The sequence below is a fragment of the Capricornis sumatraensis genome, chromosome 3 (genome assembly GCF_032405125.1).
Source record: "Capricornis sumatraensis isolate serow.1 chromosome 3, serow.2, whole genome shotgun sequence".
Classification (NCBI taxonomy): domain Eukaryota; kingdom Metazoa; phylum Chordata; class Mammalia; order Artiodactyla; family Bovidae; genus Capricornis; species Capricornis sumatraensis.
Window position 1 is genome coordinate 177580670 of NC_091071.1, and position 16163 is coordinate 177596832.

Consider the following 16163-nt stretch of genomic DNA (forward strand, 5'->3'; position numbering starts at 1 on the left):
TCAGAAACACGCGCGCACACACGCACACGTGGCATCAGTAGTGTCGCCAAATCCTAACGGGCTGGTGCACTGTCCGGGTGGTTCAGAAGGTGGCGGTCACGAGAGTTTGGAACGTGTGGTGGGCAGAGCCAGGACTGTGGCATGTGGCTCAGTGGCTGCGTGGCCCTGAGGCTCATGAGCTCCCAGGCCACCCTGCAGGGCTCTGAGGGGCCCGGGGTGGGAGTGGGTGGGTTTCCTTCAGTTCTGACTGCCGCCTCCAAACTGTGCGAGCTCGGCCTCTCTGTGCCTCTGTGTACTCCTCTGTGAGTAGTAAGAAATTTGGCATAAACTGGTTCGTACAGGGTTGCCATGATTTTAAAATGAGGATATGTATTCCATGCTTAGAAGAGTGTTTCGTGCATAGCAGGCACTTAAAAAGAAAGGTGTGCAGTCCTTAGGATCTTCACCTTAATACTGATGATGTTAAAATAGTAAAACTAAAACAGAGGGATCCTCTGTCCTGCCCATGAAATCGCTTTGTCTTTGCAAAAATGAGTTTTCATGTATTTTTACCTGGTCTTTTCCCCAGAAAGTTGGGGGGTGATTTGTAAGAATGCAGCCAGCACCTTAATAATGCTTTTTCACCCTCAGCCTGAGAAAGCAGGGCTGCGGGCTGCCTGGGAGGAGGTTTCCGCTCTGTCTCAGGAGCCTCCCTTACTGAGGGAGGCTGTGGGCGCAGCTCCTGGGGGCACCTGCGTGGAGTTGGGGGGCAGAGCGGTTGGCAACCCCCGGGGACAGGGTGCGGAAGCTTGAGTCTGTGCCGGACTCGGGAGGTCACGGTGACGCGGCGCCTCCCCGGCCATGGCCCTCCGTGTCCATCTCGCTCACCCAGCCAGTCCCTGGTCTAGCTCGGGACGTTTGGGGGAGCTTCAGAAGGTCAGAACTTGGGGACTTCCCTGGTGGTCCAGCGGCCAAGACTCCGAACTCGCTGTGCAGGGCGCTGGGGTTTGATCCCTGGTCAGGAAACGATGCCACATGCCGCCATGAAGATCCCGCGTGTTGCAACAACAGAAAAGGTCCTGCAAGCTGCAGCAAAGACGGAAGATCCTGCGGGCCACGGCCAAGACCCAGCACGGCCAGAAGGAGATAAAAGAGGGATCAGAGCTCCCCCCAAGTGGCCCTGGTTTTCCACAGTTCAGAACAGTCCCACTGACTGGACATTTAGGAAGCCCTACCAGTATCCCACTTGGCCTGGGGCGTGCAGACCTCCCTGCCCTGAGGAAAGAGCCCCCCACCCTGAATCTTGGGCCCCAGGCTGGGTCTGGTCCAGGGTATCGGGCACGGCCCGCAGACCGTGGATGATGGGATCGCCGTGGCTGAGGAAGCCTTGGGCGTGTGTGGAAGGGGACCTTGCAGGAGAAGTGGGGCTCTCCAGGTGGCACTGGGGGACAGGTGATCCAGGCCGAGAGACGGGCTGGGGGACAGCGATGGTGGGGGGGGCTCGTGGGCAGGGCTGCAGCAGGAGGCTGGGCCCGGGCTGGAGGGTGGCACCTCTGCCCGCTGCCCCCCGAGGCCGAGGCGGTGGCCGCCCTGTGTGCTGCAGCCCCTGACCATAGCTCAGTGGCTGTGTGCAGCCCTCTGGACGGAGTCTGGGTAACGTGGGATGCAGTGAGTCTCTGCCTCTGACTTCTCGAAGGTGCTTGTGTAGCGTGCCCAATCCCTGGGGTCCAGCTCTTAGAGAGGCAGGCAGCTTAGGAAAACCCTGGCCCCTCTGTGCACACAGGTGATGAGGTCACTGCTGGCCAGGGAACGGCGAATTTAATTAGGCACCGAGCACCTGGTCCGCCCCCTTCGGGAAGCGTAGGGTTACACGTGGAAACCAGGAACCTTGTGTGCCCTGGGCGACCCACGTATCCTGATTTTAATTTCTCCTTTCAGCCTGTCTTCTCTTTGTTCTGACTCTCCCTTAGAAAAACCTTTCTGGCCTCTCACTCCAGGCTGTGAGCTTCCCGGAGGCCGAGCCCTGGGGGATGAGGGGCTGAAACCTAGCCCAGGAAGTCTGCGTTTGTTTATTATTTGGGGAGTTTCTATTGCCCCCATCTGGGGGTGGTCTGAGGCACCTGCCTCAGAGAAGAAGCACGGGCTTACTGTTTGCTGAGAAAGCTCTCTGTTGTTAATGGCACGTGAGAGATGGGTCTCCAAGCAGAGTAGTGTGTGTCGATCGGAACCGATTCCCGAACGTTGGCAGCTGCACGTGTGTTAGACCCTTGGTGGCAGAACCCGGCGGGCAGTGCGTGCTGATACCGAGCTCGAGCCGGGGCCCGGATCCAAGAGGCACAGCTCACGCACGTTATAATGTTGCTGAAATCGGGAAGTTGCTTCTTAATGCTCATCATGTGCAGTTCACGTTTTCCTTCAGTGTGGTGGTGGTGTTTAATCAGTAAGTCGGGTCCGACTCTGGTGACCCCATGGACTGTGGCCCACCAGACTCCTCTGTCCGTGGGATTCCCAGGCAGAGGCACTGGAGCCAGTTGCCATTTCCCCTCCAGAGGACCTTCCCGACGCAGAGACTGAACCTGCGTCTCCCGCACTGCGGCACATTCTTTGGCTCTGAGCCTCCTGGGAAGCCCTCCATCCAAGTGCCCTCCCAGAGCGCTCAGTCTGCAGATGAAGAGCCTGAACTTGCACTGAAGGGCACTGCCTGCGAGGCCTTCGATAGTCTCGTTGGGAGACGGTCAGGACCCGAGACACGAGGGGGCTGGAGGCCTTGGGGTTGGGCCATGCTGGTTGGTGCGGGGGTCCTGGCCCACAGTGCAGCAGGGGTGGAGGGGGGCAGGCAGGGGCCGTGCAGACCCCAGGTCCTCCCCAGCTCTCCTCCCTCCAGAGCCTGTTGGAGGGGCAGTGGGAGCGGCAGCCCCTCACCGTGTCCGCCCGTCGGGGCCTGGGCCCGCCTTCACAGATGGGTCCTCGAGCGCGTGCTTAAACCTGGGAGATTGGTGGGGGTGGTGCTTTATAAAACAGTGCAAGGCCTGGCGTCACACTGGAAGGGGCCCACAGGCTCCGCTCCCCCAGCCGAGGCCCCTCCGCATTCTCCAGACTCGCGCCTCCTCCGAGTCCTCTCCGAGGCCCGTGCCGGCTGCCCTCTCCCCAAGGCAGCGCCTCCCCACTCCTTCACTCCTGGTCCTCTCAGTCTGCCTCCTGGGTCCCTGGCCCCTGCAGCCCCCCTCCTGTCACGGCCCTCAGCCCTTGGGGAGGCTCCTCCCGCCTTGCCTGTTTCCAGCAGTTGGAGTTCGCTTTGCAAGAGCAGGGCTGCACCCGTCCACCTCGTCTGCCTCTGAATCCACGGCACCTCACGCGCGCCTGGTACTCAAGATCATAGAGGCAGGCTCTGCAGCCCCCAGTTCCGAGGTTCAGGAAGGGTGCACTCTGCCAGGAAGTGGCAGACCAAGGATTTGAACCTGGCTTTGATTTGGGGGTTGGTGTTTCCCCATAGGTTGGATTTGTGATGCGGGCGTGTGTCACTAGAAACACTCTCATTTTTAAATTTTTATTAGGGAGAATCGGGGGAAGTTTGAGGCCCTGGAAAAAATAAAAGGAATAGGTTGTAAGCAGAGACCTCTGCTGGCCGCAGGCAGGGAGCTCCGGCATTTTGACCCGCTGTGCTCTGCCCAGCCGTGGTTGCGGCCACGTTCCCCATCTGAGCGTGCGACCCAGCGAGCAGGGTCTGTTTTCGATTCTTATCTCTCTGGTGGCGGGCTCTCAGCCAGCGCGCAGATCAAAAGACAGAATGTGTTCATTTGGCCCTATTTAAAAAAAAAAAAAAAACAAAAAGCTGAGGTACCGGGCGCCATGAATTAGGTTATCCATGGAGTTGAACTGGCCTGGCTTTTGTGCTTTTTTTTTTTTTAAGGTTCATCTCGAGTTTCTCTTTCTGGTTGAGCAGTTTTTTTCAACATTAATAACTATTGGAGAAGGGGAAGAGACAAAGTAGAACCATATGGCGGCCTGAACACAAGCCTCGCTCGTGGCCGGAAGCTTCTGATTTGTATCTCTTCATGTGATCAGCTGTTGGGCTCGATAGTGGGAAAGTATGCCGTCTGGGGCAACAGCAAGAGGGGATGTAATTCCTGTTGGTGTTTTTTTAACCCAGCTGCATCTCGCATGTCTCTTCTTAGACACTGGCTGGGAGCTGTGTGGCTTGGGGCAGGTGACTTCCATAAGGCCCTTCTTTGGAAGAGGGACCACGAGTCTGTATGCAGGGCCGTTCGGAGGATTCAAGGAGGCGGCACAGGCGGAGTTTACAGCGCCCGGCGGGCCCCACCAGGCGCCGGCGGTTCCTTCCTCCTCCTCTCGATTCTTCTCTTGCTTACGGTGTCCCCTGAGGCTGTGGATCGAGGCCTACTGGCCTCTCTACTGCCTTCCACCTTCTGGGCTTATCACAGCCACACACACCCCCCGCCGCGCCCATGTCACCCCGTCTTGCCTGTGGGCACCTGTGAGCCGGGTGGTGGTGGGTACCAGTGGTGGAGGGCTGAACTTCACCACCAGGAGGAGGGCGGGACGGCTGTCTTGGCCCAGGCAGCCTTGTTTATTATTCCACATCACTTGGAATTAGGCTTAAATCCCCCCCAACAGTTTGGATTGGTCTGACACCTTTGTGTTTTCTGGACCTTGCTCGCAAAGGCCGTTAAGCAGATCAGATGGGCAGCCTGGACAGAAACCATCCACCCTCGAGTGGTCGACAGGGCTGCCTCGGGCCACAAGGCCGCAGAGGAAACGCACATTGAAGGGATCTCCCAGCTTTGTCTGGACCTGTCCTTCCTTTTAAATTGCTTGCAAGCTCGTGATCCCTGAGACTTAATGTGATTTCTTCCCTGTTGTAAGCATTTGACAAGAGGAGGAGGTGGGGTAGGGTTGGGATGAGGGCAGGGAGAGAGTCATTAACTGATTGACTGGATTTCAGAGATAAACCCTGTGGCCTCAGATCACAGGACTGACACCCACTTCCGCGAGCAGCTGGAGCACCCGCCAGTGTGTGCATTGCTGGCTCGGGTCGGGGACCAGCCTCTGGGAGAGCCGACTCAGGGCTCAGTGAAGAATGCCAAGTGCAGAGTAAGGAGTAACCTGGTGGCCAAGGCCAGCGTTAGGACAGCCATCCCCAGAGCGCTTGGGGTTCAGTTCACATCCATGTCACTGCGGAATCCAAAGAATTTGGCATCTTGATAAAGAAGTTGGGAGTTTGGGCTTATCCCTGCAGGGTGGTAGGATCAGTATCATAGGATCAGTATAATTAGACATACTTATGATGAAGTGAAGTTGCTTAGCTGTGTCCAACTCTTTGCAACCCCATGAGTGTAGCCCACCAGGCTCCTCCGTCCGTGGGATTTTCCAGGCAAGAGTACGGGAGTGGGTTGCCATTCCCTTCTCCAGGAGATCTTCCCCACCCAAGGATCAAACCTGGGTCTCCCGCATTGCAGGCAGACACTTTTCCATCTGAGCCACGAGGGAAGCCAGGCATTCTTATACTAAAATATTATTCATTATGTATCTGAAACAAGAATCTAACTGACCAGTGCATTCCCTTATCCAGAAGAAGGGAGGGTTTTTAAGTGGAGGAACGCGTGCTTAGACTTGTGTGTCCCGGAACAGTGCGTAGGACAGCGTGGTGGTTTCCGAGGGCGCAGGCGAAAGTGGAGGGGTGGGGAGAGGGAGGATCAGGACACATCCCACTGAGCCGGGGCTGGGTCAGGTCCTGACCGCTGTGCAGATGTGGAGGCTCGCCGTGAAGCCCACACTCCCCCTTCCCCGTGATGGCAGTCAGGTTATTCCTACAGAGCGTCTTATCTTTGATCAGAGAAACGGGACGGGTGGGGCGAAGGTTGTATACAAGGATGTGGCCCACGTTGAGAGTCTGTCTGGGAGGCAGAAGTCACCGCCCCGTGCTTCTCCCCGTTGGGCGAGGCAGCCGTCACTCGCGAGTGCCCTGAGTGTGTCTGTGGTCCGCTGTGGCTTTGTGAGTCGCGGTTCAGATGTGAGTTTTCCTGAGGCGGGCTAGTTCCCGGCCATAGATTCTGAGGAGTCCAGGCGCAGACCTTCCAGGTGGGCCAGATCCGGGCACTCAGGTACAGTCTCCACAGCTATGCTGTGCCCAGGAACGCAGGGAGGGGGTCTCCGGATGCCTGCTGCACCCCCGGCCCAGCTGCCCTGGCAGAGAGAAGGCGAGCCGTCCACCACCTTCTGCGGCCCAGAAGCACTCTTCCCGGCATGCAGCAGCAGCTGAGGCCCTCTGGTTGCCCTTGGCGGGTGCTGGCAGCATAGAGATGGCCGACCATGTGGATGGCGGGGCCCTGTGGCAGCCCTGTTGCTTTAATCTGCTTTGTTCTTCGAAGGACTTGAGTTACAAAGTGGTGTGGCAGGGGGCGCTTCTACGCCTTTATGCCAACCTAGAAAATACCCAGATCTGCTTGGGCGGCAGAAAGGACTGGATCCCACTTTGCAGAAAACTGGCTGCCTCGTTTTTTTTGCTTTAACCAGACCAGAAACATTTAAAGAAGAGGAGGAGGAGGTCACTGGGTTGTGAACCTTTAAAACAAAACCCATCCTCTCATAAAATTTCAGACATTTTAATATCCCCTGCCCCGCCTCCTCAAAAAAAGAAGGCATTCTCAAATAAAGGGTGAATACGCTTACCCATACGAGCAGCTCGACATCGTTTTGATGAGAGTCTGTCTTTACCCGAATCGTCTGCACTGAAGCCGTGAGGCCCCTACCGCAGCGCAGCAGCCGTCTGTGTCTGATGCGGCGCCCCTGCTGTTTGCCAGACAAACCACCTCGGGCCCAGCCCTGGCCTGCGTGGCGAGTCAGCAGCAGGCAGGGGCGCGAACCCAGGTCTCTCGGTTCTTAGCCTGTACTGTGGCTGTGCTCCTTGGGGTCATGTGGTAACAAACACACCCACACACCCGGGACTTCCACTAAGACTCCCACATACATACACACCCAGGACACACACCCACACACACCCAGGACACACACACCCAGGACACACTCACCCAGGACACACACACCCAGGACTTCCACTAAGACTCCTGCGTACATACACACCCAGGACACACTCACCCAGGACACACCCAGGACTTCCACTAAGACTCCCGCATACATACACACACACCCAGGACACACTCACCCAGGACACACACCTGGGACTTCCACTAAGACTCCCGCATACATACACACACACCCAGGACACACACATATATAGACACACACCCAGGACACACTCACCCAGGACACACACACCCAGGACATACACCTGGGACTTCCACTAAGACTCTCGCATACATACACACCCAGGACACACACATATAGACACACACCTAGGATACACTCACCCAGGACACACACACCCAGGACATACACCCGGGACTTCCACTAAGACTCTTGCATACATACACACACACCCAGGACATACACCCGGGACTTCCACTAAGACTCTTGCATACATACACACACACCCAGGACACACTCACCCAGGACACGCACACAGAGGCACACACCCAGGACCTCCGCTAAGACTCCCGCTGTCTCTGCTGCTCTGGAGCCACACCGCCGGCTCGTGTCTGAGACGCCTGGTTGGAGCCGCACTGACACTGTCGTTGGTGACCATCAAAGTTTAGTTCTTGACCAGGCACTCTGGATGAAGAGTCTTGCTGTGCATCAAGTTATTAATGTAGAGCTGCTTGGCCTCCGGGGGGCCCCATGTTGTAACGGGGGCCTCTAGGTGGTGCCAGCAGTGGAGAAGCCGCCTGCCACTGCAGGAGATGTGGGTTCCATCTCTGGGTCGGGAAGATCCCCTGGAGGAGGGCATGGCATCCCATGGACAGAGATGGGCCCGGCAGGCTGTGGTCCATGGGGTCGCAGAGAGTCGGACACGACTGAAACTACTTGGCTCACACACACGCATGCACACACACGCATACACACACACACGTGCTGTAAAACTCCTCCCTTTCTCCCCACCCCTGCCGTGTTTCAAGGGCTTGCTGTGTGTCATTCACTGTCCAGGGACCAAGGATTCTGTGGTGAACAGGATCAAAGTCCTTGCCCTGGAAAAACTTATATTCTGGGGAGAGAGTGAAAAATCAGTGTTAAAAAAAAAAACAAAGATGGTTTCAGTGTTACTGTAAGTGCTTGGAAGAAATTACTGAGATACCTTTGTTCCACACATTAGCCTCTTGGATAGGAGTGAAGTCAAGCCTGTTTCATACCAAGTCCCATCGTCTTGGGAGCATCCCTGGCAGGGCTGGGGGGAGAGGGCAGTGTGGCTCTGGGCAGAGCCGGCTCTCAGTGGTGCATTTCCCTCCAGTGCCTGGGGCGGTATAGTACGTTCAGGTGTGACCTAGGCTGGAGCTACTACTGCCCAGGCCGGAACTGCTGGCTGAGAACAGCAGGCAGGGACAGTGTGGAGGGCGGGGCGGGGCGGCAGGGACATCAGTGCATCGGTTCCTGATGGGCACACTTGCCCCCTCCACTGGGCGCTGTGCTGAGTCCCGATCGAAGGCGTCACCTCCAGCTGGGTTGGTTCTTCTTTATCCCACTCTGCAGGTGGGAAAGAAGTCCAGTAAGTTGCCCCAGGCCAAGAGGCCAGTGAGGAGTGGAATGAGGAAGTGTGACTTCAGAGCCTGTTCGCTTGGTCTTTACTATAGTCCAGGGTGAATCAGGCCAGTAGTGTCAGGGCCCAACAGGTAAGCCAAGGTTCCAGCGCAAGGGAACAGTGATGCCAGGGAGAGGCTGTCACGTGCTAGGCAGGCACATAGGTGCCTGGGGCCATTTCACGTGGCCACCGACAGGAAAGCAAGGCCACTTCAAATCCCAGCTGCCCTGGGCGGAAGCTACTAAAATCTTCCTTGCCTTGATTTGGACTTCTCTACGTGAAAGACTCTGTGGCCTTCCATAGCTGAGCCGTGGTGGGGTCATTTCCCAGCGGGCGTGCCTTGGGCGTGCACGCTCCTTCCTCTTGTTCAGTTGCTAAGTCGTGTCCTACTCTTAGCAACCCCATGGACTGCAGCACACCAGCCTCTCCTGTCCTCCACCGTCTCCTGGAGTTTTCTCAGATTCACGTGTCCATTGAGTAGTTGATGCTATCTAGCCATCTCATCCTCTGTCATCCCCTTCTCCTCCTGTCCTCGATCTTTCCCAGCATCGGGGTCTTTTCCAGTGAGTCGGCTCTTTCCACTCGAAAGTGGAAAGTGTTGGAGCTTCAGCGTCAGTCCTTCCAATGAATATTTAGGGTGGGAATAATGCACCACGACTTCAGAAGACGGCGTGAGCTTCCAGTGGGCAGCATACCATCTGTAAAGGGCCTGGCGCAGGGCGCGACACATGACCGACGCCCGGTGTCCTCAGCACCAGCACTAACTGAAAACAGCCCCATTTTTGTTTGTGTGTCTTATTTTGGGCAGGGAGTTGGGCACACAGGTGGGTTTTGCATCCAGAAGGAATACTGAAATAAGCGCGTCGTGTAAAGGGGCTAATGGTGCGTCTGTGCGCGTGTGTGTGCACATGTGTGTATGTGTGTGCACGTGTGTGTGTGTGTGTGTCTAGGGTGCTGCCCAGTGTTTTGCTCACATGAAACAGCTGTGAGTCACAGGGCACGGCCGCCGCCTCCTGGGGGTGCCAGACAACGCCTTCCAGGCTGAGCTCAGAAGCACCCCACAGTCAGCAGAGGCGCCTCGAGAAGCCCGTGGAGGCTGGTGGTCTCCGAGGTGGCGGCGACCCCTGTCCGTGTCTCTGGTCGCAGCGAGGGTCTTCCAGGGCACCCAGGGACTGGCGTGGGTGTCAGCACCTCTGCTGGGTGTCTGCCACATGATCTAACTTTTCCATGTGGAAGGGTTGTTGGTGCCATTGGAGGCCCACTTGTCTGGTAAACGATACGGCGGGGCCTCTGTTAACCCAGGCCCATGAAGCGAGTAAGTCAGCACGTTGAAAAGATAGCGTGGAAGTGACTCAAGCCTGGAGGAATCTGTTCCTGAGGACGCAGCCCTCCCTGCCTGGAATATTTTGGTGGAAGTTGATGTTTGAGTTGGGAGGAAGAGGCCAGAGGCCTGGTTCCGAGCAGAGCTCTGCGTCCAGTTTAGCAGCGTTTGCCCTGGGATTCCAGGGCCCCCTCCTCAGTGAGGGGTCCCAGGACGGTCAGCCTGAGCGCAGCAGCTGGAGCTCGGCGTGGGGGAAGCTGGCGGGAAGCTACCTTTGCCGCAGGTAGGGCTGATGCTATGCACCGACCTGGTACTGCTTGGCCGGGGGCTTGGAAAGAGCTGGAAACTCCACCCAGTGTGGGAGCCTGTGGAGTGCCCGGCACGGACAGGCTCTTCTTCCCCCGAGTTCTCTGGGTTCCTGTGTGTGTGAAGTGTTTCCCTTCTTCTCAGGACTCCAGCTTGTGCTTTGCCCCCCAGAGACCAGGTCCCAGCACACACGGACTTAGATGTGCTGGGCCACCCTGGCGGCCCCATCATTAAAGCCGCACACAGGTAGAGGGAATGCCGTGTGGGAGCTCACGCTCCACTGTAATCCAAGAACTGGTTTCTTTACAGCGGGACGCAGTTGGTGTCAGACACATATGGAAAAGAAAGGAACGGGCCCCTGATTCTGGCAGGGCACCAAGGGCCAGATGTTCAACATGCTGACCACGGGCCAGCTGCGGTGCCGCTAGCCAGCCGGGGCGTGACGTGTGGTCCTGACCCCGGCTCTGCCTTTTCCTCTCTCCCCCCAGGTGCCCAGCCTGTGTGAAGACCTCCTGTCCTCGGTTGACCAGCCGCTGAAAATCGCCAGAGACAAGGTGGTGGGGAAGGACTACCTCTTGTGTGACTACAACAGGGACGGGGACTCCTACAGGTGAGCCCGCGCCCCGGGCGCCCACTGCCGCCGCCAGCAGCCCAGCCTTCCTCTCTTGTCCTGCCCATGCTTCCATCCTTCCGTCCACCCGGCCTCGACCAGCCGGTGTTTGTGGAGCGCCCCTAGTGCTCATGGGAGATGTAGCAGTGAACAGCAGGCCTCTGCTCTGGGGGCTCACAGTCCAACGGAAGAGAGAGGTTGCTGAAAAACAGCTAGCTACTTCATTAAAACTCTCATCGAATCCTGCAAAGGAGAAGGTCCAGGGTGTCCCTGTGACAGGGATCCCCAGTGCGGGAGGGCCTGTGTACTTGAGGGCATGTGAGTGAAGCTTGTCAGACATGCAGCTCTCCCCTTGTTCCGCCTTCACCCCTTCCAGAGCCGTGAGTTACTGGGTCAGTGCTCATCCCTGCCCCCTGGCGATCACCAGGCTCGAGCAGCGCACACACCGGGGTCTGGTCACTTTGTGACTTGATTGCTGCAGCCATGGCCAGGCTTATTTGAGGGCAGCATAGAGAAGGCCGAGGTTGACTCCAGGAAGACTTTCTGAAGGAGGTGATGTGTGAGCTAGGTTTTTAAAGGTGCATAGAAGTTCTTAAATATTAAAAAAGGGTGAAAGTGAAAGTCACTTGGTCATGTCTGACTCTTTGTGACCCCATGGACTATACAGTCCATGGAATTCTCGAGGCCAAAAGACTGGAGTGGGTAGCCTTTCTCTTCTCCAGGGGATCTTCCCCACCCAGGGATGGAACCCAGGTCTCTCACGTTGCAGGCGGATTCTTTACCATCTGAGCCACCAGGGAAGCCCAAGAATACTGGAGTGTCCCTTCTCCAGGGGATCTTCCCCGACCAGGAATCAAGCCGGGTCTCCTGCACTGCAGGCGGCTTCTTCAGCACCTGAGCCGTCAGGGAGGGCCTGATACAGGTGGAGTGGGGGAAAGATGAGGAATCCTTAAGCCTGTCTGGTATTCCTGGGATGGGTGGTGGTAGTCAGTGCCTTGGAGGATGGTGCCTTAGGTTTATGTGGAGGCCACAGAACCTGAGCTGAGTCTTGATGCATTGGCCTCGTGCTCTTTGGGGGACGGGTGGGCCCTAAGAAGTAAAAGCGGCTCTGGGGCAGCACCGCCTGCTGGAGCAGCTGGGACTCTGATGATCAGTCTCTGGGCTCTCGAGCGTCAGCTGGACGTGACCGGGCTCGCTCTTCTCACAGCACGCTCAGCCGCGCGTCTGTGTGAGCAGGCACTCGTCCGCCAGGCCCTTCGGCACTCTTCTGCGCGGCTTCTGTGTCCTGCTGAGGACTCCAGAGAGCAAGCAGACGTGGGAACCGTGGAGATGGTTGAAGAGCAGATGGAGATACGGAGAAGACAGGGAGAGGCGGGCGTGACGGGTGGTCGGGGCTGACGTGAGCCCTCAGGGCGAGAAGGCTCCCTCCCGCACAGGTTGGGGGCAGAGCGTCCCGCGTGAAGGCCCTGGGTGGGACGCAGTGAGCCCGGCAGGGAGGGGAGCTGGGGTGGAGGGCGCTCTTGCAGGGTAAGGCGAGGGTGACGCAGGCTCGGTGCGGGCACGTGGGGGTTAAGGGAGGTAACGCCCCTGAAGTGCCACACAGCACAGAAAGTGCAGTGGCGTGAAAGTGTCACTCGCTCAGTCGTGTCCGGCCCCATGGGCTGTAGCCACCCGGCTGCTCTGTCTGTGGGGATTCTCCAGGCAAGAATTTGGGGATGGGTAGCCGTTCTCCAGAACTTGGGGCGGAAATTACAAAGCACTAATGCTGCTTAAGGGAGACTGGACAGCTGTCCTAGGATGGTGTCTCTTTCCTAGCTTCAGATGGAAGCTGGGTAAAGGATGTCCTTCGGCCTGATCCAGACTGGAGCCTAGAGCGGAGACGGGGAGAGGTGGTCGGGTTTGAGGTCGGGTTTAGACATAGAGCCAGTGGGGTTTGCTGGTGGAGGGGGTCGGGGAGGAGCAGCTGGAGAGGCGGCGGGGTCCCTGAGCGTGGAGGTGAGGAGGGCTCTGGGGGCATCTTAAGCTCCAGATGCCCAGCAGATGGAATCAGACAGCCTGTGTGTATTCTTGACTCCAGGGAGGTCTGGGTAGGGATGGACGTACAGAGGTGGGCGTCCGGCTTCAAGGTGGTGAGACTGCCTGAGGCAGGTCTGGCTCAGCCTGAGGGGTCTGGCCACGGCCCGGATCGTGGGCAGAGGGCCGCGTCCCGTCCTCAGTGGGGGCGAGGCCCCAAGGGCGCTAAGTGGGCTGGCAGGCCAGGGAGCCCGTGATGAAAGGATGCCGCGGAGTGCGTCATCAGACACAGGGTTCAGGGGGGCGTCCTGGAAGAGGAGCCCCAGGGCTGAGGCTTGCTGAGTCAACATCATCGTTACATTTCTTGTTTCCTCCTGAAAATTCGGGCTTGCTGTATGAGACAGCTGTTACCCAGTGAACAGTGGAAGGCTGGGGTCGTTTCCCACTCCAGGCAAGTTTGCCGGGTTTCCTGGGGACATGGGACCCATGGCCCCGCTGGGTCACGCTGCCGGCTCCCACCCACATTCCTGGGGGCTCCCGGGGGGCTGGGGGTCTTCGACCAAAGAGGAGCCCGGGCACAGGGCTTTCATTTTTTGTCTTCTTGGTATACAACTTCAAGGTCTTCTGATTTTCTCCACACATTTCTGTCCTAACTGTGTTTGATCGTTTGCTTAAATAAGATCCTTATGGTGTGATGGTTTGCCAGGAGCGCTGTTTGAAACCTGTTAGCTGAAACAAAAAGCATTCTCTGAGGGAAATGAAAGGCCTGACTTTTGAAATCTAAGCGTTCCTGTCCATCTGTCTTTTTTCAAATGGCCTCCATTTAAGCTCTTTAATGTGTTCTGAGTGCCCCTTCCACTCAGAATATTCTGGGTAATGTTATGATTTTTTTTCCCCCAGCTACAATTACCCCGGCTCCAGGACTAACGGCTAGAAATGCTGTCGTCTGTGAGCCAGGGGAGATGTGAGTTACAGGCTTCTTGAAAATTCCAGACTCCCAGTCAGCAAGAGAGATGGGCTCCTATGTCTCAGTTGGGTCGCCTTTAAACAAAAGCCAGCTGGGGTGGGTCTTCCAGCCCCCCGGACAGCGGGGGACGCTTCACCATGGCCGCAAAGGGCAGATCTCTTGAGGGTGCCGGCCGGGCAGGCGAGGGGTGGGGGGTCTCACACTCGGCTTCCTTTTCACCCTCTTGGCGAGCGGAGGTACGAAACCTCCTGGTTTACGTATAAATACTGGCGGTGACAGCCCTCTTCATCTTTGGGCCCCGTAAGAGGTCTTCGTTGTTTTTTTTTTTTTAATTCTTAGGCGTCCCCCAGCAGAAAGAGCAGGGAGTTGCTTCATCTCTGTCAGTTCGGAGGAGCATTTGCCAGAATGGCCGGGGGTCCTTTCCTCCCCGCCCCATGCTGGCAGGCTTCAGCTCGCAAGCTCCGTGCTGGGCGCCGGGCCACGAGGGCAGAGCGCGCCGCGGGCTACTGCCCAGGGCACCCTTGCTGCCTGGGGCAAGGTTGGGGGGCCGGGCTGTGACCGCGGCCAGGGGGTGAGCGGACAGGCAGAGGAACGGTCCCTCCTGCTGCGTGTCAGTGTGGAGACGGGCGTGCAGTGATGATTGCGCCCTCCTGCCTTGCTGTTGTTCTCGAGCATGTGGTGGAGTGCCAGGCCCCCTTCCAGGTGGGGAGCAAACGGGGGGAAGCAGGACAGACATGCCCTGCCCTCCGGAAGCTCAGCTTCTCAAGATGACCGTCTAAACTAGTTTCCAATTCAGTAAAGTTTTAGGATTCAATTCCGCAGCCACACAAGTGCTCAGGAGCCACCTGAAGCTCCCGGCTACCGTCCTGGACGCACAGATGCAGAACACTGCTGTTGTCGGGGAAGTTGTGCCGGGCAGCGCCGTTCTGAGGGGTGAGCACGATGAGAACGGCCCTGCCCTCCAAGCCAGGAGGGGCCCTGGCGGGTCCCGGCACCCTTGCCAGTGGCCTGGGCATGGCCCAGTGTAACCCGCAGGCTGTCTGCTGGTCACGGGGCAGCAGGGGCGTCTCAGGCCACTGTCGCAAGTTCTCCTGACACGAGTGGGTGGGTGAGGTGGGGGGCTGGCATGGAAAGAAGGGTGCCCAAGCACCTCCTGCTCTGGGGGCAGCTGGTGCAGGGAGACCCTCGGGCACAGCGACTCTGCCCTCACCTGTGTGGACCCGCAGCTTTGAAAGGGGGGGCCCTCTGCCCGAGGGCAGTGTGGAGGTTGCCCGGCTGACATGACGGATCTTGCTGAAGTAGGAGCCGGGTGTCAGATACCAGGAAGAAAGATGTTTGTATGCAGGACTTGTTAAGGGGATGGGGATGCCTTTTGCCCCTTACCATCAGTCCCAAATCAGTCAGCCCTGAGTCCTTCGCGACGTGGAGTGGTGTGGGCAGGCAGGGAAATGGGAAAGGCAGTGGGGTTTCTGACCACGGGCGCGTCTCGGTCTTTACGGCCCAGGCTGTGAAGGACTTTGTCCGGATTCTGTGTTGCCCTGCCCTCCTCTGTTTTTCCCTCTCACCTTTGTAATTCTCTCTCTGCGCCCCCAGCCCTGTGAAGTCCACCTGCGGGAATTAACGAGTGAGTTCCCCTTACAGCCGCCTTCCCAGCACTCTCTGTGGTTAAATGCTTTCCTGATGTGGCAAAATACATTTTTAAAAGCACAGCGAGTCTTTGGGCTGGAAAAAGCGAGGCTGGTTCTCATTACCTGGCAGTGCTCTGTGTGCACACAGCCCGTGGAGGCTGGAGGGCCCTCCTCTGCCACGGGGAGGGCTCCGTCCCTGGGGTGTCCTTACGTGTGATCTGCGGCCTCTTGCTGCCCTAACTGACAGCTCTCATTTTGATCCTTAATTGTCTGAGACGATCTGGGAGGAGAGTCACATTTTCTCCAGAATGGCTGGCGAGTCAGGAAGGACTGAGGGGTCTGCCTTCACCAGTGCAGCGGTGAGAACAAAGGCAGGTCTTTGGAAGACGAGAAGGAGGTGGCGTTTGTTGCCCACTTAGCTAGATGCGGGTCTCTGGGCGGTTGGTGTACCTTCCTCCTCTGCTCCGCAAAGCAGACCTGTGGGTAAAGAGTGGCCTCCGTTTACACACGAGGAGAAAGGGGCTCAGAGAAGTCAAGACACGTGCCGGAAACACACAGCTAGTGAGAGCTGGGGCCTGGCGGCCACGCCCAGGTCTGACAGCCTGAGCCCTTGCTCTCCGAACCTCGAGAAAGAAGGCCACGTCTGTGGCCAGGGCCTGCGGGTCGCGGCCGCTCCTCTGCACTCTCAG

At 57.7% G+C, this 16163-nt stretch overlaps 1 protein-coding gene across 3 annotated transcripts in view; it reads left to right on the plus strand.

Moving 5' to 3' along the window:
• Positions 1–16163, plus strand: part of CAPZB (capping actin protein of muscle Z-line subunit beta) — a 137966-nt gene that overhangs the window by 87566 nt on the left and 34237 nt on the right. For all 3 annotated transcript variants that reach the window (XM_068967252.1, XM_068967253.1, XM_068967251.1), the window contains exon 3: positions 10745–10866. In XM_068967252.1, the coding sequence (XP_068823353.1) occupies positions 10745–10866 (122 nt within the window). The remainder of the gene's footprint in view (positions 1–10744; positions 10867–16163) is intronic.